Source organism: Brachypodium distachyon, chromosome 4 (assembly GCF_000005505.3).
Source record: "Brachypodium distachyon strain Bd21 chromosome 4, Brachypodium_distachyon_v3.0, whole genome shotgun sequence".
In the NCBI taxonomy this organism is placed as follows: domain Eukaryota; kingdom Viridiplantae; phylum Streptophyta; class Magnoliopsida; order Poales; family Poaceae; genus Brachypodium; species Brachypodium distachyon.
In genome coordinates this window covers 31215267-31238202 of record NC_016134.3, presented here as the reverse complement: position 1 = coordinate 31238202, position 22936 = coordinate 31215267, and the positions used below count along the sequence as shown (strand labels likewise).

Here is a 22936-nt window from a genome sequence, read left to right as displayed (position 1 = left end):
CTTGGGGCTCTCGACGTCTGGATCGCCCAGTACGGCGCCAATGAAGTCGCGAACTACGCCCGGGAGGTTGCCGGGACAATCCTCCCGAGGATACACCTTCGGGACCCGGGGTTTCCCTTCGAGTTCCTGCTGGACGCCTGGTCGGACAGCGAGGACGAGCCCACGCACACCCAAGCGGTGCACGGGTTTGTCGACGAGGTGGTCGAGCGGATGCAGCGGAAGCCGGACCCCGAGCCCTCCCCGGAGCCCCCGGCAGAAGGCGCCGGCAACTAGTTGCCGTAGCCCATGTCCTCGCAGTAGGCCTGGAACACTGCGCTCGTGAATTGCGTGCCGTTGTCGGTGATGATGCCGTTAGGCACACCAAACCGGCACACAATGCTTTTGAAAAACTTGATGGCCGCCTGGGCGGTCACCTTCCACAATGGTTCCACTTCCACCCACTTGGAGAACTTGTCGATGGCCACGAACAAACATTCGTAACCACCAACTGCTCTTGGTAGCTTGCCGACGATATCGAGCCCCCAGAACGCGAACGGCCACGAGGAGGGTATGACGTGTAGGGCCTGTGCCGGCTGGTTGCTCTTCTTCGAGTGGAACTGGCATGCTTCGCACGTCTTCACCAGCTGCTCCGCGTCGGCCAGGGCCGTGGGCCAATAAAAGCCGCGCCGAAACGCCTTGCCAGCCAACGTCCGGGAGGCCACATGGTGGGAGCATGCGCCTCGGTGTATCTCCTCCAGCAGCGCGCGCCCTTCGTCTCGCGGCACGCAGATGAGCTTGACTCCATTTGCACACCTGCGGTAGAGGTTTCCGTCCACCACGGCGTACATCTTGGCTTGCCGGGCCACTCGCTCTGCGGCGGCATCATCCTCCGGGAGGGCCCCCTCCTTCAGGTAGCGGGCGATTTCCATCGCCCAGGAATGGGTCTCCCTGCCTACGCATGCCGCTATGTCAGCGGCATGGACCCCTGTTGTTGCGGGGTTCCTTCGGTCGCCGGAGGGGCGTCTCCGGCAACCAGCTCGGGGGCGACTGAAGGAGCCGTTTGCTTCTGGCAGAACACCCCCGCTAGGGGCTTCCGGCGCTCTGCTGCCATATTGGCCAACTCGTCAGCAGCGAAGTTGTCCTTCCGCTTGACGTGCTCGAACCGCAAACCTTTGAACTTGCGTTCTAGCTTGCGGACTTCCTCCACGTACGGCGCCATCTGCGGGTAGTCGTAGTCCTTGTTCACCTGGTTGATCACGAGCTGGGAGTCCCCGCGAACAACCAAGCGCTTGATGTCGAGGGCGATTGTTGCCCGTAACCCGGCGAGCAAGCCCTCATACTCCGCCGTGTTATTGGTGGAGTTCGGGAAATTGAGTTGGACAGCGAACCTCAACTGGTCCCCTGTCGGTGACTCGATGACGACCCCGGCGCCAGCTCCTTGGAGACTGAACGCGCCGTCGAAGTAGAGGACCCAGTGGCCTTCGTCCAGCTTACCAGGCAGGCTGGTCTTCGGCTCCTCCTCCTCTGCGCTCGTCGACGTCCACTCGGCGACGAAGTCCACCAGAGCCGCACTCTTGATGCTCTTGGGGTTGGTGAAGTGGAGGTCAAACTCCGACAGCTCCATCCTCCATTCGGCCACCCTCCCGGTGGCTTCACGGTTGGTGAGGGCTCGCTCAAGGCAAAACCCCGACACCACCGTGACGCGGTGTGCCTGGAAGTAATGGCGCAGCTTGCGAGATGCAAGGAGAATCCCCAAGAGGAGCTTCTGCACTTGCAGGTATCTCGTTCGCGCGTTGCGCAGGACCGTGCTGACGAAGTACACCGGGTGCTGCACTATTCGCTTACGCGGTGCAGGAGCTGCCGGGTCGGGGGTGGTTCCTGGGTCCGAGACGGTTGCTGGGGGCCGCTCAGCCCCCTGCCCTGCAGCCTCAGTCCCTGGAACATCTTCCTCCCTCTCGGCAACCAGCACCGAGCTGACCACCTAGTCAGTCCCTGCTAGGTAAAGTAGCAACGGCTCGCCCGGCTTGGGGGCGACGACGACGGGTGGCGACCTCAGGTACTGTTTGAGTTCCCGGAACGCCGCTTCGGCCTCGGGAGTCCAGTCAACTGGACCCTTCTTCTTCATCACCTTGAAGAAAGGCAGGGCGCGTTCGCCCAGCCTTGAGATGAAGCGGCCCAACGCGGCAACGCAGCCGTTGAGGCGCTGTACATCCTTCACCTTGCGTGGAGCCTCCATCTTCTCGATGGCTTCTATCTTGCTTGGGTTGTCTTGTATCCCCCTGTGTGAAACCAAGAAACCCAGAAGCTGACCCGAGTCCACACCGAAGGTGCACTTCTCGGGGTTCAGCTTGAGCTTGATCCTGCGGAGGTTATCAAACGTTTTCCACAGGTCATCAATCAGCGAGTCCCCGCGCTTCGATTTGATGACGATGTCGTCCATGTAGGCCTCCGCGTTGCGGCCTAGCTGGGGTCCCAAACATTCGCGCAGTGTGCGCTGAAATGTTGAGCCCGCGTTCTTCAACCCAAAAGGCATGCATGTATAACAATAGCAGCCAACCGGAGTGATGAACGTTGTTTTTTCCTCGTCTTCGACCGCCATCTTAATTTGATGGTAGCCGGAAAAAGCATCTAGAAAACTCAGCAGGTCACAGCTAGCGGTAGAATCAACTATTTGATTGATGCGGGGTACAGGGAAGGGATCCTTGGGACATGCACGATTAAGATCAGTAAAATCTATGCACATGCGAAGCTTGTTCCCTGCTTTAGGTACTACTACAGGGTTAGCTAACCAAGTGGGGTGCAGAACTTCCCTGATAGCCCCGGCAGCCTTTAGCTTGTCCAGCTCTTGCTTGATGAAATCCTTGCGCTCCTGTGCTTGCCACCGAACCTTCTGCTTGACGGGGCGGGCGTCCGGACGCACCGCGAGCCGATGCTCAATCACCTCCCTAGGGACTCCGGGAAGGTCCAACAGCTCCCAAGCGAACACGTCGGCATTCTCCCGAAGAAAAGTGATGAGGGCGCTTTCCTATTCGGCAGTAAGGTTCACACCGACGGTGAGTGTGCGTTCCTTGTTGTCGGCTTGGAGGGGCAGTTTCTTCACCTTGGCGACCTCCTCCCGAAGCTTCTGGCCCTTGCCGGGGCACGAGCTCGAGCCTGCACTTCCCCCGCCAAGCTCTTGCGGGGTAGCGCGGGCCTTCTTAGCTGCCGAGGCATCGCCCGGCAAGCTGTCGTCTTCGGCAACATCTTCGTCGCCGGCGTCAACTGCGGCGCTGGCCCTGACGACCTCGCCAACGCACCAGGCCGCGTCCTTGAGGTCGCACCTGATGGAGAGAACTCCATATACGGACGGCATCTTCATCATGCCATAGGCGCAATGCGTAGCCGCCATGAACTTGATCAGCGCTACCGACCAAGGATCCTGTTGTAGCGCAACGGGGTGTGTGCCACGTCGAACACTATGTGTTCGATCCTGAATGCTTCCCGGGACCCGAAGGTTACCGGCAGCGTGATGGGTCGGTGGGCTTCAGCTGCTCCATCGGCAACTGGAGCTTCTCCACCAGCCTGGCAGACAGGAGGTTAAGCCCCGCTCCATTGTCCACCAGTACCTTGGTCACTGTCATATTGCTGATGATCGGTGAGACGACGAAGGGTATTACCCCTGAACCTAGCTGCCGCGCTAGGTGATCATCAGCGCTGAAGGTGCTCGGCACGTGCGACCACCTCAGCGGCTGCTGCGGCTCCGCGTCCGGCAATAGCGTGCACACATCCCGGGTGAGGCGCTTCACCGCGGCATGGGATGGGAGACCATAGGCTCCCCCATGGATGCAGGCGACGCCGCGAGGCTCCTCGAAGCCCGGCTCGTCGCCGCCAGTACAATCGGACTCGCGCTGCTCCTTAGCGCGAGCCCTGTCGCGTCCCCGGGGAGGGCGCTCCCTGCCCGCGCGGGCCTGGCCGCATCCCCCCTGGGGTTCGTCCCTGCCGACGCCACCGCCGGCAGGCCTCGGCCCCGCTCTGGGGTCATTCGGGCAATCTCGGGAGAGATGTCCGATGTCGCCGCAGTTGAAGCAGGCACCAGCAGCGCAGCGCTCCTCATGGCGCTGATCGCGCGCTGCTTGATTCCCTGTAGGATGCGGCAGTCCTGCGCATCGTGGGTGGAGTTCTTGTGGATGGGGCAGCGGGGCGCGTCACCCTGCTTGCCACCAGTCCCGCCACCCGACGAGGCCTTCTTTGCAGGCCTCGCGATAGGAGCCCCCGAGTCCGCAGCGAGAACCTGCTTCCCACTACGCGTGCAGGAACCCTTCTTCTGCGAACCCTCGCCAGGGCTCGCGGCAACCTTGCCTACTAGCTCGGGCGCTAAGCGCCCTTCCTCGGCCATGGCGCACTTGTGCGCCAGGGCGTATAGATCCTGCGTCGTCCGGATCCGATGCGTGCTCAGCTTCTCGCGCATCTTGGGGTCACGGACGTTGATGGCGAAGGTGTTAACGATGGCAGCTGCCTCCGCCTCCGGGATAGATTAGGAGAGGTTGGAGAAGTGGTTGACGAAGCTCCGTAACGTCTCCCTCGGCTTCTACACGATGGTGTGCAGTTCCGCCATGGTTCCCAGGCGCTTGTAGCCGCCCTGGAACGCGCTCACAAACTGCTCGCGCAGGTTCGCCCAAGTGGCGATGGACCCGGCGGGCAGGTTGAGCAACCAGGTTCTCGCTGATCCTTTCAGGACCATTGGGAACCAGTTGGCTCTAACCTTGTCGTCGGCGCCGATGGCATGCATCCCCAACGTGTAGGTCAGGAGGAAATCCTTGGGATTCATGGTCCCGTCGTACGTGCCGAGCGCTGGCGCCCGAAACTTGCGGGGCCATGTCACCCGGCGCAGCTCGCGCGTGAATGCGGTGCTACCACCTCGAGGCCCATGGGAGCATCTTCCTGCTCAAGCGGGCGCTGGCGCTCTACCTCGTGCCTACGTCGGCGCTCTAAGTGCTGGCGTAGATCTTCTTGCTGGCGGGCCTTCAAAATGCCGCGCGTGTCACCCCTCGTGACGGTGGGTGACGAGTCTGAGGACCCCTCCGGGTCCCCGTTTCCCTGGCCTCCCTGCGAAGGAGGATTCTCCCCCTGTCGCGAGGCGCGGGGCACGTCTCCGCGCTTCGGGTTCTGCACGTGGCCGGAGCCTATCGGGACGCCCTCGCGTTGGGGCTGCTGGGCGGCCAGAGCGAGGAGCGCGTCCAACTCCTCGCCCCACGTCTCGTGTGCTGGCGTGCCTTGCTGCGGTTCATACCGCACCATGACCCACGCGACGATGATGGTTTCCGCCGGGGTTCGTGCGGGGGGTAGCCGATTTCCCGAGCGGCTGCAGCCCGCTCAAGCCCCGGATGCCTCCGGGTGCGCGGGGTGTGAGCCCCCGGGCATCGCTCACGACGCGGTATGCTCATGGTGCCGCTGTCGCTGTGTATCCTCGGCCCATGACTCGACTCGCTGGTGGGCGTGCATGAGCGCCAACTCCGGTGCTAGAGGTCTAAAACCCTAAAGTTAGGATTGGACAGCCACTGTTCACCTGACTTAGACGGGTAACGCCCCTCCTGTCGGCTCATTTAATGCGCTGTGCGCCTCACTCCTTGCCCTGGCAAGACTGCGCACTCGACGCCTGGCACGCGCCCGCGTGGCGCCGCTGCTCTGCCCGTTGGGCCCCACCCTTGTGGCGGGAGCCTATGCCCGGGAACCCCTCCTCCCGGCAAGTGGCTTCCCGGGAGGCGCCCAGGCCTGACCACATCTAGTAACCCCGTCCCGGCAAGTGGCTTCCCGGGAGGTGTCCCAGCGGGAATATTCCCCGAAGCCCCGCTAGCCCTTCCAGGCTGGTAGCTTGCCGGGCTGCTCGTGGCTGCAGCCCGGGATGAGACCCTCCCGGGAACTCGGAGACGAAGCCCACGCGTCGCGCAACGGTGGTACCCCGAGTGCCACTGGTGCGACAGATAAACAATGTTTTGCTACCACGCCATAAAGCCTGAGCCCCACTATACCTCAATTGCATATACTTGGTAGGATCTGTTATAACTTCCAGGTGAATTTGCCAATACATTCAATGTATTGACCACGTAGTGGCTGCAATCAATAATGCAGGTGAATCTGAGGAAGAGTGAGGTTCGTCGATCTTCTTTGGGTCATGTGCTTACATTCCAACATGCTCTCTCTCCTCTGGCAGTAGTTGATGCCCATTTGCTCTACCTTTCTGCTGCAAGTTTTTGAAACAATATTTTTGTTATGATGAAACAGTATTTTGTTATGCTGGACCAAGGGGTCATGCAAGTTTGTAAGTACAATTAAGTTCTGGATGATACGATGTAATAAAGTACATTTGACCTTTGTATCTTGGTATTACATCTTGAAACTGTGTGTGCTAGTGAGTCGATCCAGGGACTGGCACAATTAAGCACAGAGATCGAACCCTGTACGGGGCGGTCGGTTCATATAAGTAGCCTCCACACTATACCATCCATCTATCAAATTAAGCACCTCTCATCTTTTCTTACAAACTTAGCTTCTTTCTTCTTCTTGTCCTCATTTCTCCCTCATCTATCAAAGCATGTCTTGTTCTTCTTCTTTCCTGCCCCAGCAGCAGAATGGGCCGGCATCGGCGCAGTTGAACGGGGTTGTGACGCCAGTGGTGTGTTACACAAAATGCATGTGCAACCATGCCCTCGCCATCGATGGATGCGGCGAGTTCATGGCGTCCAGTAGTGAGCCTATGGCAGCACTGACATGTGCCGCTTGCGGCTGCCACCGCAACTACCACCTTCATGAGATCATTTATGAATTCTCTGTTCTACCGCCGCCTCCCACCGTCATATCACCAATGAACAGCTCAAACACTGAGTATTAGAGATCCTTTGGTGGCCGCTATATAGCTCACTTCATGCAGGGACCAAATAATCGGCATCTAGTAGTATTTTCCTCTCGGGTTTCTCGACATGTTTCTGTCTTTATATTCTTCGCATTTAGTGTGTTGGGGTTTTTATGAACTGGTTTGTGTGCGACCTATGTAACATGTTTCCATGTGCCGTGGATGGATCGATGTGATGGACATCTTATATTACTGAATACAGTTTGATCAATTTCTCAATTCCGCACTATATCAGTAAATTACTTTGGTCATGTATATTGGGTAATTGAAATGTCTGTACACCTAGCAACCCCGCTTTGTTTCTGCGAGACAATGTCATAGAGGTCTGGAGGCAAAAGAGAGAAGACATGGGTTGGCCATGCTCTCTCCTCCCATACACACATTTGTGATCAAATGCTAGTACATTGTCAAGGCCTACCACAGCGACTGTTGGTGCCCCGCGTAGTTCTCGCCACCAACCCCTCACTGTCGCCATCCAGCAGCCCACCATGTCTGCACACGCCACGATTACGTCGATGGCCAGTGGGTCCCATATCGTGGATTGAGAAAACCCCATATGCTTTTTGCCATATCTGTCCATATATGTGGGTCGACCCATACCGGTCCACATGTCAGACCCCGTATGCTTAAATCCAACGTGGCATTCTAGTGTGGAAACCACTTCTGGCGGGAAGAGGGACCAAATGTGTCTGGTTTCAAAAGTTGAAGGACCATAAGTCTACGAAAAATAGATGATGTTCACGTATTCAACAAGTTGAGGGATCAGAATATACTTTTCTCTTAATAAATTCCGTTATACAGGTACGCATGTGTATATACCTCTCGTAACATGTAGGTCCAAAAGTGTATCACACACATCTAGAGAAAAGTGTATCTCACACTAGTTATGTACAGAAGAAAAAACACATAAAGTGTTGGTGTAAAAATGTGATGCAATATGTCCAGAAACATAGTACAAGATGAAGTGAATTGCATGCAGCAGTACAACGCTAATTAGACTTTTGGAGGGGCCTTAAGCAATTAGCTATATATAGCAGACCTCATCGTCCCATGAGAAAGCAATTAAGCTAGCTTGTGCTTCTGGTGCACGCATGCAGGCAATGAAGTCAGTGTTGACACTATCTTGTCTCTTGTGATTTCCGATTGGTTTCTGGAACCAATTTTGTGTGGCCTTGTGATCAAGCTGATCAAACCATGCATGTCTGTGCAACTCTGCATACCCCCAGCCCTAACACTAGCTTCGTCCCCTGCCCTGAATTCCGCCCTCTGGATCCAGACCTACGCGGCTGCGATGTCCTGGACTGCCGCCACGTCCGTGCCCTGATCTACGACCTTAATTCGTTCGAGTTCATCCACTGACCCCATGAGGCCATGACCGGCTAGAAGAAACACTTTTCCAACCCAGTGTGAAGTCAAGGTGTTACAGCAGTGGGGCGAGGTGCCAAGGCAGCTACCGACATGTCTTCTGTAGATCTCGAGGATGGAGCTACACCATTGTCTTTGGAGGTGCCGTAAGTGAACTGTCATGAGCTGTTAGTCAGAGTTCTGTTGATGTATTGATACCATGGTTAACTTGGCTGTTCATCAGATGGTAGGGATGAGTTTTTAGGCAATGATGTTGGCCAGAATCTCTGCTTTTTTTTCATAATGCTCGTACCTTTTGTTACAGACCTTGTAATAAGACACAGCCGCAACCCGCTCCCCCCCCCCCCGCCCCCCCCCCCCCCTCCACCGACATCCTCCATCACCGCCCTGCTCATCTCCTCCTTCACCGGCGCAACCCTCTTCTCCCTGATCTACTCTCTTATGAACTGCATCACCTCCTCCCTGACCCCATCTCACTTCTCAACATTGCCGCCACCTTTCTCTCAAGTCCACCGCCTCCTTCGACTGTGACACCATCATTGTTTCTGCCCGCCGCCCCTCTCTATGAGATCCGCCGCATCCTTCGACCGCTCAGCTATAAGGTAAGATCGGAAGAAGAGCGTTCTCACTGCAAGTGATATACCAATGTCATTTGATAGTTTTCCATATTATCTGAGGTATAAACACTAACAGTCCTCTTGTTTTGTAAACAGTTCTTTTGTTATATTGTTTGCATTGTTGGTGAAGGTGGAGGTGGCGGGGGTAGATCTGCCGCGTGCACCAGTACATGCCATCACCTCATGCACGGTTGTTCTGTATGCTAATTTAATGGAGAAAGGTGCACTGCTGGTGCAAGACGTGCAGAGCCCATATATACCGGGCGATGCGGATGTTCGGGTTCGTCTGCTTCGTGCACCTGGAGTCGGTGCGGATCATGCACACCAAAGCAAAACCCGCACTTGGTCTCCGGTACCTAAGTCCTCATCAGGCCCCACAGGGAGAACCCGCCCAAGGGTTAATCATAGGCTTCTCCTTTAAGGGCTCGACGAGGAAGTGGGCTCCATAGACGAAGTGTTGTTTGGGCTTTGCGAGCACAATGCAGACACCGACTCCGGGTGCACGAACGATACAAACCCGAACATGCGCTTAGAATACATAACATTAGAGTGCTAGTGGTGATGGCAAGGCAGGGTATGTACCTGAAGTATGCGCAGGCGTCATCGTCATTGAAGGTAGAGCTAGGCAATGAGAAAGGTGAGGTAGATCTTCCACGAGTCGTAGTTGATGGAAGCAGGGATCACAGCGAGGTCCTCGTCGACCACCCGAGGCGTTTCCGTGAGATGAGGTACATCGAATGCTTTTATTATAGTGTGCTAATCACATTCACAGGCTCTCTTCAAATGTGGAAAATGTGTGCTAAGTGCTAACCACAAGCTAACAAAATTGTGTATTAGTGTCTAATTTCCAAAGTAGTGCTGAACAAAAAAATGGAAACAAGAAACCCGCACTCCAATTATGTCCTATTCAAGCAGTTTGTTTGTGACATCTTGTGTGGGTCTTATACCAAGAAAAATGATTTCCATGATTGACCGATTCATGTTTTAATTTTGTGCGTGATTGTCCTCTTCTTATTTGAATTGCACTGGCTTGGAGCATGATGACCTGCCTGATAGCTCCTTTGCTTACCCCACGAAGGCCTTCATTGCGGCAGCAACAGCAGCAATCTTTCTCGTTCGAGTTCCCATGAACCCTAATCCGAATTCAATTTTTGTTTCCATACAAATATACCTTCCGTTTATAATGTTTAGTGTATCATACATTTTGTTTTTGAGCAAGTGTATCATACATTTTCTATTATCTTTGCAGTGGATCTTCGCTAGAGCTCCAAGCTACGCTTTAATATATGGTTTAACACAAATAATATACCGGACATTTTCGATTTTAGCTAGTACCTCTTGCATGTGTAAGAACCAAGAACAATGCGCGGGGGAAAAGTGTGGACCCATAAACTGCATCCTGTGTGTATGTATGCTTCAGTCAATACTCTGGTTTTATGTAAAGGATGGACATCTCGTATGTGCGTGCCGGCGAGTTGTATTTTAGCACAACTCATAAATATCGTTTGATCTTTCGTTCTCGTTCGAGTTCCCATGAATCCTAATTCGAATAAAAAAAATTCCATTTATAAATCTGTTGTGTATCATACATTTTTTTTGAGAGGTTGTGTATCATACATTTTGTTTTTGAGCGAGTGTGTCGTACATTTTCCATTAGCTTTGCAAATGGATCTTCGTGGCCGATCCGATCCAAACGAAGGCAGGCCCGTTAAGTATATGTGGGCCGTTCGCATCCGGTCCGGCCCATGTTAAGACACATGCCTCTAAAAACGGCCCAAGTTAAGCCACGCCTCTACAAAGCTCTTCCAGCGGCGCACAGCAATGGAGCTCGCTGGCATCGGCATCCCCGAGAACGGCGGCTGGCCGGAAGGAAGCTTCCTCCCTCCCTCCATCAAATTGGGTCCCCAAGATCTCGCCGCCAACGGCATCCATGGCCGGCGAGTGGATCGAGGAGACTGTCGGCCGGCGACCGGAGAGGAGGAAGAGGATGGGGAAGCCGGTCACGCGCGTGCCAGCGGCTGTCCTTCACGGGGCGGCGGTGGCGGCGGCTTGTACTTTATTGTTCTTTAAACCTTCAGTGACCGTCATGGCATTTGGGTAAGGTACTATTGAGTTTAGCACCCGTAACAATCTGTTTTCCTGAGCTGACCCCAACTAAAATTGATTGGCTTTATTTTTCACAAATTTTAAGGCTAAAAACTTGCGTATGCGACTGTACTAATGTTAGTCTAAAAAGAAATAACCAGTACGTTGTTGCGTTATTGTCTTGCGGATATTTAGGCTGTTGAAAATGTGACTGTTATCTTAAACCAAATAGGATTCAAGCCTTTGTTCTAGAAAAATTACAGAGGATTAATACTTGGATTGGAAGTCCTCCTTGTTTGAACCAATGAGGGGTAGCCATATAGAAACCCCAAGAGCATTGTCCAAGCAAGAGAATGTTGGAGGCTAGATTTCTTTAGCACTTGGTTGTTGTTGTTGTGTATATTGGCAAAGATCTTAGGGTCCCAAAAGGTGTGAGAAGGTTCTGAGAGAGAGGCAGTCCCTTATACTCTTTCAAGGGCTGCTTCGGCATATATTTTTTCTATGCCGTGATTGATCATCATCATTATCTGGGAACTCTAGCTGGGTTCATCTACTTTGGTCTTGATACCGTGCATGCTCGTACCGTACCTCACAAGCTCTGATCAGATCTCGCAGGCTGCTGCACATAGGAAGGAGTATCAGGGTAGAACAAAGAGCTTGGAGTGCAGTTGATTTATTTTGGTGCATGCGGTTAATGGGTAAGTGACTTAAATTCCTGTGTGGTGCCACACTTTTTCTTCTATGCACACGGCTCAAATCGCCAACCAAACAGCCTGCTAGAAATTTCAGCGCCCGCAAGGAAAGAAAGGAATACTTAGTCTTGCTCTTCTTTGAAGAAATGTATCTCATCATATAGTGCTCATTTAAGTCTTTCAGCCCTTACAAGAAAGGCATCTCTCTGCTCTTGCTCTTCTTCTAAGAAAGGCACAAATAAAAAGGCAGTATTTTTAAGCATAAGCAGAAGCAATGTGGCTTAGACAAACATATCCCAAGGCATTTGGCTGGAAGTAATCGAAGTGCCCATCTACTCTATTCTAAGGTATGCATACTTTTTATTATTAATTAATTCAAGTTACTTCCGCCATTACACTTCCTAGCCTCGCCTCTCTGCTTATGGTGGATTAGTTAATGAAGTACTGCCATTTTTCCATTCATGCTTCCCAGGACAACTCTGATCAGTGGCGCGTTATCAGCTAGATGTATCAAGCTCACCAATAACAATTCAAGGAGCCAAGTCAACCATTAGTGAAAAAGCAGGCAATGATCATCCTCCTGCGTTTCAATTATGCTTCTGAAGTATTTCTGAGACATGGCAGTTTTACCTTGTAGTTTTTCATAAACATAGATTGGTCTACTAGGCTCTACTTGGCATTAAAATATGTCTTTGGATTTTGGAAGCACACATCCGTTGATTCTTATGAAAAACTCCTCTTACAACATATCAGTGACACAAGGGTGTGGCGTTTGGTCAAAGGCAAGCTAAAGCATTGCATTTTGTCAAATCCCCGATTTGATTCACAAAATGCTGGCTGTACTCTGAATTTTTCTCTCTATTTTTCTGTCTCGTTCCCATGTTGAGTTTGGGCTCACATTGTGAAATATAGAGCCACAAATGTTCTTCATGAGTACCATTATCATGCATGATCTGTTTGTTTGGATTGCATGTTCATAAAGTTGTATGATAGATGTGCCATAATAAGTGAGCATGACTTTGTTTTGGTTGCTGTTCGAAAAAGTACACTGAAGTATTTGCATTTTTGCTATCAACAGGGCTTCAGAGCTACAAAATTAATCCAATATAGCAGCAATGTTGAGCTTGCTACAAGTACTTAATGAATGGGAAATCCAGTTGCTAGTACTCCTAAGCTTTTCACTACAGGTGTTCCTCTTTTTTACTGGTGGGCTTCGGCGGCGTAGCACCTGTTCTCTGCTCAGGTTTTCTATGTGGGTAGCATACCTGGGGGCAGATTTGGTAGCAGTTTATGCCCTGGGGTTCCTCTCACGGCACAAGGATGTCACCGCTGGAAAGGGGACATTAAAGGAAGCACATCCACTTGCTTTCCTCTGGGCACCTTTCCTCCTCATACATCTTGGTGGGCAGGATACAATTACTGCATTTGCCATCCAGGACAATGACTTGTGGTTAAGGCATCTGTTGAAACTAGCTGTCCAAGTTGTTGTGGCCTTGTATGTCTTCTGGGTGTCCACGACAGGTCGCGGACACCGCAATGTGCAGCTTCCTGGTATCTTTGTGTTTATTGCTGGCATTGTCAAATATGGGGAGAGGACATTGGCTCTTATGTATGGCAACCTAAAAAGCATGAGTAGTAGTAGTATTACCATTGGAAATGAAAACATCGAGGACTTGAATAGGCTTGTAGATCATGGATATCTTGGCATTGTTGCTTCTGCTTTGAAGTCCTCACCAGGCATCCGAGAGCTCTTTGCTGGACGCACCTTGCACCAGATGGAAGTCCACCACTGAAAGGTACTGACATCCGATATTCTTGTGGACCATCTGCCCAAGTTGCTGGAGGTTGAACTTGACTTGATGTATGATGATATCTACACCAAGGCCATGGTGCTTCGGACAAGGAGTGGCATTATATTCTGGTGTGTATCTCAAGTATCTCTGGTGGTTGGTTTTGTGCTCTTCATTGTGGGGGCAGTAAATAACAAGCATAAATACAGTAGAGTGGACCTTGCCATCACCTGTGTGTTATTTACAGGAGGCCTTTGTCTGGAAGTTTGTGCAGTATTTATCTTCTTGATGTCACCATGGACATGGGCATGGTTGAAGGCCCGAAGCAGACATTGGCTCGCTCGCATCTCCTCGTTTCTTCTATCCAGCAAAATTGGACGACCTGAGAGAAGGCCGTTGTGGTCAAATTCCATGGGGCAGTACAACTTCCTGTGCTATGTGAGCTCTGATCACCAGTTAGGATTGTCCAAGCTAGTGAAGAAAGTGACAAAAAAGGTAATGAGACTCGTAGTTGGTGCCAGAGAAGAAACGAAGTCATTCTTGTGGATGAGCAAGTTACTAGACACTGAGTACGTTGAGGTGGATAAGAAGATCATGGACTCTGTTGTAGACATGATCTGCCGAGACCGTCCAGGGGAATCAATCATGAACGCCCAAGAGTGGCCAAATCTTGGTGCGTTGCTGGCGAAGTTACTCCCGGACTTCGGTGCGAGTTTTGGTTATGGCATTGTCTGCTTCCATATATTCACAGAGGCACACCTAAGTAACTATAGATATTAATATCGAGATAACAAAATTGTGAGTGCTTGCCGGAAGTTGTCCAACTACATGCTCTACCTTCTGGTCACACACCCTGAGATGTTGCCAGTCAGCGGTACTACAGAACCCACCTTGTTGTTCTTTCTTGACAAAATCATTCCACGTGGTAATTTCAGTGAGCATGCTGACATTCTGAGTAGGGTCAGCACAATGTTGATGGAATTGGATTTAGTTGAACTCGATACTTCGAGTACAGAGACGTTGAATGAGATGATGGACTTGTGGACGAGGCTCCTCATCTACAGCGCTGGCAAGTCCGCGTGGAGATGCACGTGGCGCGGCTGAGCAGAGGAGGGGAGCTCCTCACCTTTGCTTGGTTGCTCATGGTCCACAAAAAGCTAGGGGATAGTGGTCAGGCCTTCAATTTCAATTTAGCCCTCGCCCCACAGGCACCCCCGCCCCAATCCCTCCGCCCGCCTCGCCAAGGCCGCATTATGCGCAATTTTGTCTACAGCGACAGTGACAGCGAGAGCAGCTAATCTTTTATGTTGTGCACCTTGAAGTTGCTTTTACATGATTTGTTGTATCGTTGATGCAAATTTGTTGTGCATGTACCAAAATTTATTTTGTTTCAGATGTTGCACCTGTTTTCCATGTTTTTGCTACACTGGGGTTTAAAAGATGATGCATTGCTTTTTGATTGTTTCAGTCAAGTGAGTTGTGACCTGTATGTTGGTAGTATAAATTGTTGATAATTTCGGATGCAAGTGGCTGTCATTGTCAGGCTTAAATAGGATAATCTGGGAATGATGCTATGTATCAAAAGTCGAACTGATATATACTATCAAGAGACGAACTCTGTTGTGAATATAGGAACTAGTTCTAATTGTACCATCAAATCACATCATAACTTTGTTTTTCTAGAATATACCTCGGCGGGTATATCATATATTGAATAAGAAGATCGCGACGCGGTTACAAGCCCAAGGCGGTTTTACACAATTACTCACCCAGAGTCCACCTAAGATCCACAAAGCCAAACACATTAAAAGCGCTACCCGCCTTAAGGAGCTCTGCACTGCTCTCACGTCCTACATCATCATAACTTACAAGTTACCCCAAATATATGTATAGTAATGACTGTTCTTTTATTAAATCATAATACAAGTTACATACACAATACAGAGAGAGAATATGGTGTGACTGTTTTCTTTTTGAATTTGGCAGATGTATCATCGTTTGTAGATGGAAGCTGCTAAGAAGCAGAATAAATATTTCAAATCGTCTTCTTTCTTCCCTTTCCAAAGAAACCCTCGGCAAATCCTCTTGATACTAGAGATGGTTTTGGAAGGAAGATCGAGGGAGAGCATTGCATACACTGGGATGGTGGAAAGGGTAGATTTGATCAGATTGAGGCGGCCGCCCATAGAGAGCATGGAAGCCCGCCAACTCTGGAGCTTGGAGCCAATCCTGTCCAGCAAACGCTGCCTTGGGCAGGGGAGAGCTTGCGGGTATGTAGGGGAAGGCCCAAATAGGAGCAAGGGAATCCGTCGTTACGGAAAAGATGTGCTTCGAGGAGATTGACTTGTTCCTCGTTGCAACGTATGGCGTGGGCAGAGGATTTGGACAGGTTGACTTTCAGGCCAGAGGCTTCTCCAAAGTCTTCCAAGATGGACGAACAGGCAAGGAAGTCTCTTTCGTTCGGCGCCAGGAACGTGACGATGTCATCCGCAAAGATGGAGGTGTGGTGTCATAAGCCACAGTCTGTCAAGACACCCTCCTCGTGAGCTCGCAGAAGCAAGGAATTGAAGATGTCCATTGCTGTCACGAAGAGCATAGGAGAGAGGGGGTCTCCTTGGCCAAGACCGCGACATGGGCGATCGAATCCCCTAGGATGCCGTTGAGAAGAATTTTAGTCATGGCAGTACCCAAGAGTCCGCCAATCCAGGTGATCCATCTTCTTCCGAAACCATGGTGGACGAGTACGTCAAATAAGAAGGACCAATGGAGAGAGTCAAAAGCTTTGGATATATCGAGCTTAAGAAGGATCAAGGCACGGCCTGCGGAATGGAGTTTCCGAACAGAGTTTTGAACCAGTGAGAAGTTGTCATGAAGACATCGCCCTTTGATGAACGCACTTTGTTGGATTCCCACGATATCCGGCAGGCGAGGGGCCAGTATGTTCGCAAGGACCTTGGCGATAAACATTCCCAAGGCGTGGTTTAGGCTGATGGGCCTGTAATCCCGGATGGTCCTTGCGTCTTCCTTCTTGGGAAGAAGACACAGATAGGCTTGATTGACCAATTCCAGACCACTGAATCGCATTTGATGGAAGAAGTTGAAGCATTCTACCATATCTTGTTTGATAATGGGCCAGCAACTCGAGAAGAAAAGGCAGGAGAAGTCGTCTGGGCCTGGGCTTTTGTCGTGAGGAGACGTGCGTATCGCCGTGAGGATCTCTTCCTCGGAGAAAGAACTCTCCAAATTGGAGAAGTCTCTGACCCGGATGTTGAGAAAGTCCAGGTCTAGCGAGAAGTCTCTATGGGCTGCCGAACCAATGATGGACTGGAAGAATTTCTCGGCCACTTGCGCTTTGTCCACGTGATCCGAAACGATACTGCCCTCATCTTTGAGTTTAGCAATGAAGTTCTTACGCCTTCTGAAACTAGCATGGGAATGGAAGAATCGAGTATTGGCATCGCCCTCCGAAAGCCACAGGAGCCTTGAACGCTGCCGGGCGATTGTTCTCTCCAGAGAAGAGAGCCCAAGAATTTATGCTTCAGCCGCTGACGGAGGAAACGTTCATCCACCGAGAGGGAGCGGTGCTCCATGGCCACGTCAAGACGATATATATGGTACAATTAAGTTACACGCAATGTATCTAGCACAATAACTGGTCATTTTCTCGCTTCATCGCATCGCAAGCTAGGGCATTGTTTTTACGAAGAAGCCTTGTAAACTTTGCACGGTGCAATCTAAACTCCGATGGCGTCAAGAGCCGGCCAGAGCTTCCCCAGAAGCCCACGATGCATCCGTTCGCGGCCGGGACCGAGAACGGCGCCCCGAACAGTTCGCCATAAGGCCCATATGTTCTCCCTTTGTCTGTAACGAACGTCAGCGAAGTGATGACGACTTGGGTCCGGGGCGCACTCCGGCTGCGCCCAGAAGTCCCCTTGACGGCGATAATGTGCTCGTCCGGTGAAAGGTAGATCTGTGACACAATAGAATGGCTAGTCAGATTATTCGCGGAGGAATGATTACCTTTCGGGGATAGGTGACACCTCATAACCATTCGTCTGAATCAACTCAAAATATAAACCAAATGTTTTACTACCGGTCACAAGTTTACGTTCGACGCAGTAGTCTTGACGGAACTAACTTAGCAGCAAAAATTGTTCTATCAATCACATTCTACCTACTACTTTAGGTACTCCCTCCGTCCCAAAATAAGTGATCTAGATTTGTATAAGAATCTATACAAATTCACATCACTTATTTCGGAACGAAGAGAGTATATCTTCTGAAACTTTTTTCCAAATCCAAAAGTACACATACCTTTTCACGAACTGATCCTTTGGAGGGGCCGTAGGAAAGGCCGCCGCCACTGGCCAAGCGCCTGCCTCCTCACCCCCTGCTGATCAACATACTCGTATGAGAAGGCCTGGATGGCGTCGCCGTAATGGTAAAGCGTCACGCTTCTCAGGCGAGCCACGCCGCTGCTGCGCATGTAGAAAGGGTACCCCCGGACCCTCCCCACGGCCTGACTTTCATCGCCGCGATCTCGCCTCCGGTGAAGTTGCTGTTACCACGCTGCTGCCTCCTCCTGGCGATCATCTCTCTTTGCCCGTGGGTATAAGCGGCTCTCGGTGCGGCCTCGGCGGCGTTGGACACGATGTAGGTGTAGTTGGATGATGATGATGACGACGACGATTTGACATCGTCGCCGGCACGAGCTCCGGGGAACGATGATCGTCGTCCTTCCGCGAAGCGGTCGCTGGAGACGGATGTGATGGTGATGCTGACGCCAAGGGGGAGCTGCTGCTGCTTCGGACGTCGCCTCCAGCTTCCGGCCGAGGGTGGTGCCGGCGAGGATGGCGCAGGTGTAGACGGACACGGCGGCCACCAGGATCAGCAGCACCGTGGCCCCGGAGAAGCGCGCCATTGCTATACCTTAGTTAATTAGCTGGAGCTTGGATCGATGATGCAGTACTGAACTACAGCTGGGTGTGAGTGTACTTGATTAATTAGTGTAGTATATATGAACACACAAACAGACAGACGCCGGCCGGCGGCATCAGCATCATGGTCGCAAAGCATCGACCAATTAGCTTCTCTGGTTAATTTAATTGATGGTTTTGACCAATTATGTTGGGTTTGCCCAAAAATCAATCACATGAAGACGCACACGCACACGACGATCACAAAATTATTTGACCAAGGGCACGTATCGTGCTCTCTATTTTTTTCTTTTCAATATCTCACATTACAAAACTTAATTACAAGCTGCAGCCGTTGATGTGTATATATACACATCCTCACATGGCCACAAGATTATACCGACTAGGACTAGGACTCATGACCCACACGGACACAAACTCACCAAGGAACCTAAACCTAGTACTATTCGGACACCATCACGTACGTGAACTAAGACACGGTACTCTAACTAAACTCAAACTCAGCTAGACTAATATGTTCACAACTAATTAGGCAAGATTACTCTAACAATCTCCCCCTAATCTTGACCTATCTTCTATGCTCTCCCGGATCTCAACTCTCCGTAGCTTCATGACTTGTCGACTCAGCTCAACGCATGGTCTTAACTCCCAGCCACGCTAACCATGTGCACTACACCGTACACTCCTAGCGCAATACGTGCTAGCTAAACACATAGCTCCACGTAGAGACATGGCCTCATTGAAGAAACTCACCTTCACTGGTTACCGCCTTACAATACTCTTGAGCTTTAATCTTCTCGTCGAGACACACAGATGACTACCCGCCACCTTGTCTACACGCTCGTCTTCGCCCTTAGCGATACACCTCACCGGACAGCCCTTCGACCATGACGCACTTTCGCTGCAACAGAGTCCCACACAGATGAGCACTTGGACACAACCACGACTCACAGACGCTGACCTAGACGTACACAGCTTGACCCAATGTCGAGTACTTTCAGACGATCAAGATGATCTCCGTTACTAGGAGATCGGTCCACTGCGACGATAGTCCTATCTGATCTGCTGAACATCGCTCGACTGCACAGCCACTGATTGCCCGATCCAATCCGCTGAATACCTCTTCGTGCACTGCCACCGTTTGCCCGCTCTTATCCACGGACACCGATCCGCCGCTGATTGCCCGCCCCGAGGCGCTAGCACATCACCTTCCAGGGGCAAGCGCGTCTTCAAATCTTTAACCTCGCTCTGATACCAAATATTGGGTTTGCCCAAAGATCAATCACATGAAGATGCACACGCACACGACGATCAAAAGATTATTTGGCCAAGGACGCATATCGTGCCCTCTATTTTTATTTTCAATATCTCATGTTACAAAACTTAATTACAAGCTGCAGCCGTTGATGTGTATATATACACATCCTCACATGGCCACAAGACTATACCGACTAGGGCTAGGACTCATGACCCACACGAACACAAACTCACCAAGGAACCTAAACCTAGTACTTTTGGACACCATCACGTACGTGAACTAAGACACGGTACTCTAACTAAACTCAAACTCAGCTAGACTAATATGTTCACAACTAATTAGGCAAGATTACTCTAACAAATTAGCCAGAGAACAATTGTTGGTCGAGCAGGAGATTAATTGTCGGATGCATGTCATGATGACAGGGGGTCTTGAACTCGAATACAATATTGAGTTTCGCTCGATCGAGACTCTTTGGCTCCGATGCACGTTGGTCGATCTCATCAGCAGAGACTCATGAAACAAATTAAGAGAAATTGAGAATGCATGTAGGATGCATACATGTCACTCTGTCGGTGTCAAGCACTCAAACTTAGGGGAGTACGTATCAGTTGCCTTCAGTGGTATGAATAGTCTGCACTTAATATCCGGTGATCGCACGCGTCAAGCAATTCACAGAAACAACTAAATTAGGCTGTGGGCGGGTATACGATGGCATTAATTAAGGCGGATATCCTTTGCATCGTATATAGATAAGTGGGATCGGTTTAGAACCGGTTCAAAAACCACCACGCGTCAAACCAATCAATTCCTATGTTTGAGGCCATGTGTGTCTAGCTCATTTAATTAGGAGGGGTTATCCTTTCAGTGATTGTATTTGTCTATAGCGAGACGACTGTGAATGGTCACTTCGTCAATTTTAAGACGCTCCACTACTCTGGTGTTCTGTAGATGTTGAGTGTGGGTGTTTGTGAGTCGACTATAATGTAATCAGTGTTTTTTAAAAAAAAAAGTAGGATTGGCTGTCAATCCGCCGGTTCAACGACGATGTTGGTCGAGCAGGAGATTGTCGGATGCATTCCAGGGTTTATACTAGTGCTGGCTTAAGGAAAAGTGGATCAGATCAGGGGAGTTCCACGTGTTCGACACTTGGCTACCAAGTTTGATCCCCAAGATTGCTTAACACTGTCCAATTAAGTTAAACGTGATATACTTTTCTTTTTATTTCCAGAATTACATAATATTATGAGTACACAAGATATAGTGTATGTAAATCTTTCGGAAATTAAGCACGACATATATAGTATGACTATAGAATAACGCGTGTCCTTTTCGTGTTTCGTAACCCCAAAACTCATCTCAACCAGGAATTGCTTACGAAGCTGCCTTGTAAACTTTGCACGGTGCGACGTAAACTCCGATAGCGTCAAGGAGCCAGCCGGAGCGTCCCCAGAAACCCACGATACATCCATTCGCAACCGGGACGGAGAACGGCAGGCCGGTCGGCTCACCATAGGGACCGTGTGTTCTCCCTTTGTCCGTACGGAACGTCAGCGAGGTGACGACTACTTGGGTCACACTCCGGCACCGCCCGAACGTCCCCTCGACGGTGGTGATGTGCTCGTCCGGTGAAAGGTAGATCTGCAAGCTCGGAGAGAGAGAGAGACAGAAAGAAGGGGCAAAAGCAAGATGGGTTAAGACGAGCCCCTTTTTTGTAGCGGAAAAGGAACAATAGAAAAAGAGTATCTTCATGCCCTAGATAAGACCATGTGGAGAACGTTTATCTGATAGCTAGATTTTCATACCGTTTCACGAACTGCTCCTTTGGAGCTTCGGGGATGGCCGCCGCCGCCGCCCTGCGCCCTTCTCCTTCCGGACTCACTGACGTATTCATAGGAGAAGGCGTGGATGGCGTCGGAGTGATACAGTGTCACGCTTTTCAGGCGAGCCCTGCCGCCACCGGTGCGCATGCAGAACGGCTGCCCACCGGACCCACCCCATGGGCCCACCTTTGTTGCCACCACAATCTCTCCAGAGAAGTTCCCGTTACCATAATTGCCGTGCTGCCTGCTCCTCGTTTGTTGTCTGGGGGCGGCGACCGACAGCGTCTGCTCGACCACCGGGTCAACGCCGGGGGTGAAGTACGGTGTGCGGTAGCTGGCGGATCTTCTCGACTGCGAGCTCGAGACAACGGGCGATAATTTTAATGGCACTACTGATGACAACCATGAAGAAGAAGAAGAAGAAGAAGAAGATGATGATGATGATGATGAATGTTCCCTTTGCCTCTTGTTGGCGGCGAAGTATTTGGGGGAGACGGCTCCTACGGTGATGCTGATACCAAAGGGGAGCTGCAGCTTGGAGCTCACCGCCTCCGCTGATGACCTCTCCAAGCTCTCCAGCGTCCGCCCGAGGGCGACACCGGCGAGGACGGCGCAGGTGTAGACGGACACGGCGGCGATCAGGATAAGGAGCACCGTGGCCCCGGTGAACCGTGCCATTGTTGCTATAGGCAGCTAGCTAACTCAACAATTAACCTTGCAATTATTGGGGATCCCAAGCTGGATGTAATATAAAGACGCCGGCCTGCCGGCGGCGCCATGGGATAATTAAATAAATGAATGTGGGTAGCATCGAGCTAGCAATCGATGGATTGCACGACAATTGATTAACTAGTTTTTGTGGTTTGTCGACGTCAATCCGCCGGTTCAACCACGACATTGGCCTCGTAGCAGATCAGATTTATTTAGGTCTCTTGCAATGCATTGTGTTTTGGCGTCTATCTTAGTCCACGATGCATTGTTTCTTAATTGTTGTGTGTCTAAGATAACATGCAAAGAGATGGACTTGGGAGGCCTAATCAAGATAAATTAAAAAGTTACTCCGGCCTTGTCTGCTTGGATGCATATATACATGCATGTCGCTTTGCCGTTGTCAAGCTTTGTTGTGTTCAGTAGTCACACTAAATGCATGATCAGTTAATTATTATTAGTTGCATTGCCTTTCACATTCCTAGGCAAGTCCGAACGGATACTACTTGGGTTATCGCACGTATAAACCAGTTCACACATCACACAATCGAGTTAAGCTAGCTGTTGAGAGAGGTACTCCCTGTGATCCATAATAAGTGTCTCAGATTTGATACAATTTTATACTAAGTTAGTACAACAATTGTGCATTAAGTTAGTACAAAATTTGAGACACTGATTATGGATCGGAGTGGGTAATTAAGATCTCCCTCTATCTTCCCTTTAAAAAAAATTTGAGAGGTTTTTGTTTTTAAGAGGCTAAGCTGTGTTGGATCTCTTTTAAGAGTAAAATGCA

The 22936-nt window shown here is 50.7% G+C and overlaps 1 protein-coding gene and 1 long non-coding RNA gene across 5 annotated transcripts; one reads left to right on the top strand and one right to left on the bottom strand.

The window, feature by feature from the left end:
* Positions 1-10652: 10652 nt before the first annotated feature.
* On the top strand, positions 10653-12198 carry LOC100828223. Of its 4 annotated transcripts, none has more exons than XR_002960541.1 (3): positions 10653-10947; positions 11551-11974; positions 12100-12198. It is a non-coding gene; the product is annotated as an uncharacterized LOC100828223 (long non-coding RNA). The 4 variants fall into 4 exon arrangements; XR_002960540.1 differs by having other exon boundaries at positions 11542-11974; XR_002960543.1 differs by having other exon boundaries at positions 10653-10952.
* Positions 12199-20805: 8607 nt separating this feature from the next.
* LOC112268779 (jacalin-related lectin 23-like) lies at positions 20806-22154 on the bottom strand. Its single transcript, XM_024454886.1, has 2 exons — positions 21418-22154; positions 20806-21253 (listed from the first exon to the last, which is right to left on the bottom strand). Exons 1-2 carry the CDS (start codon positions 22111-22113, stop codon positions 20987-20989), a joined length of 963 nt encoding a protein of 320 aa, XP_024310654.1. The 5' UTR covers positions 22114-22154; the 3' UTR covers positions 20806-20986.
* Between the last annotated feature and the right edge of the window lie 782 nt (positions 22155-22936).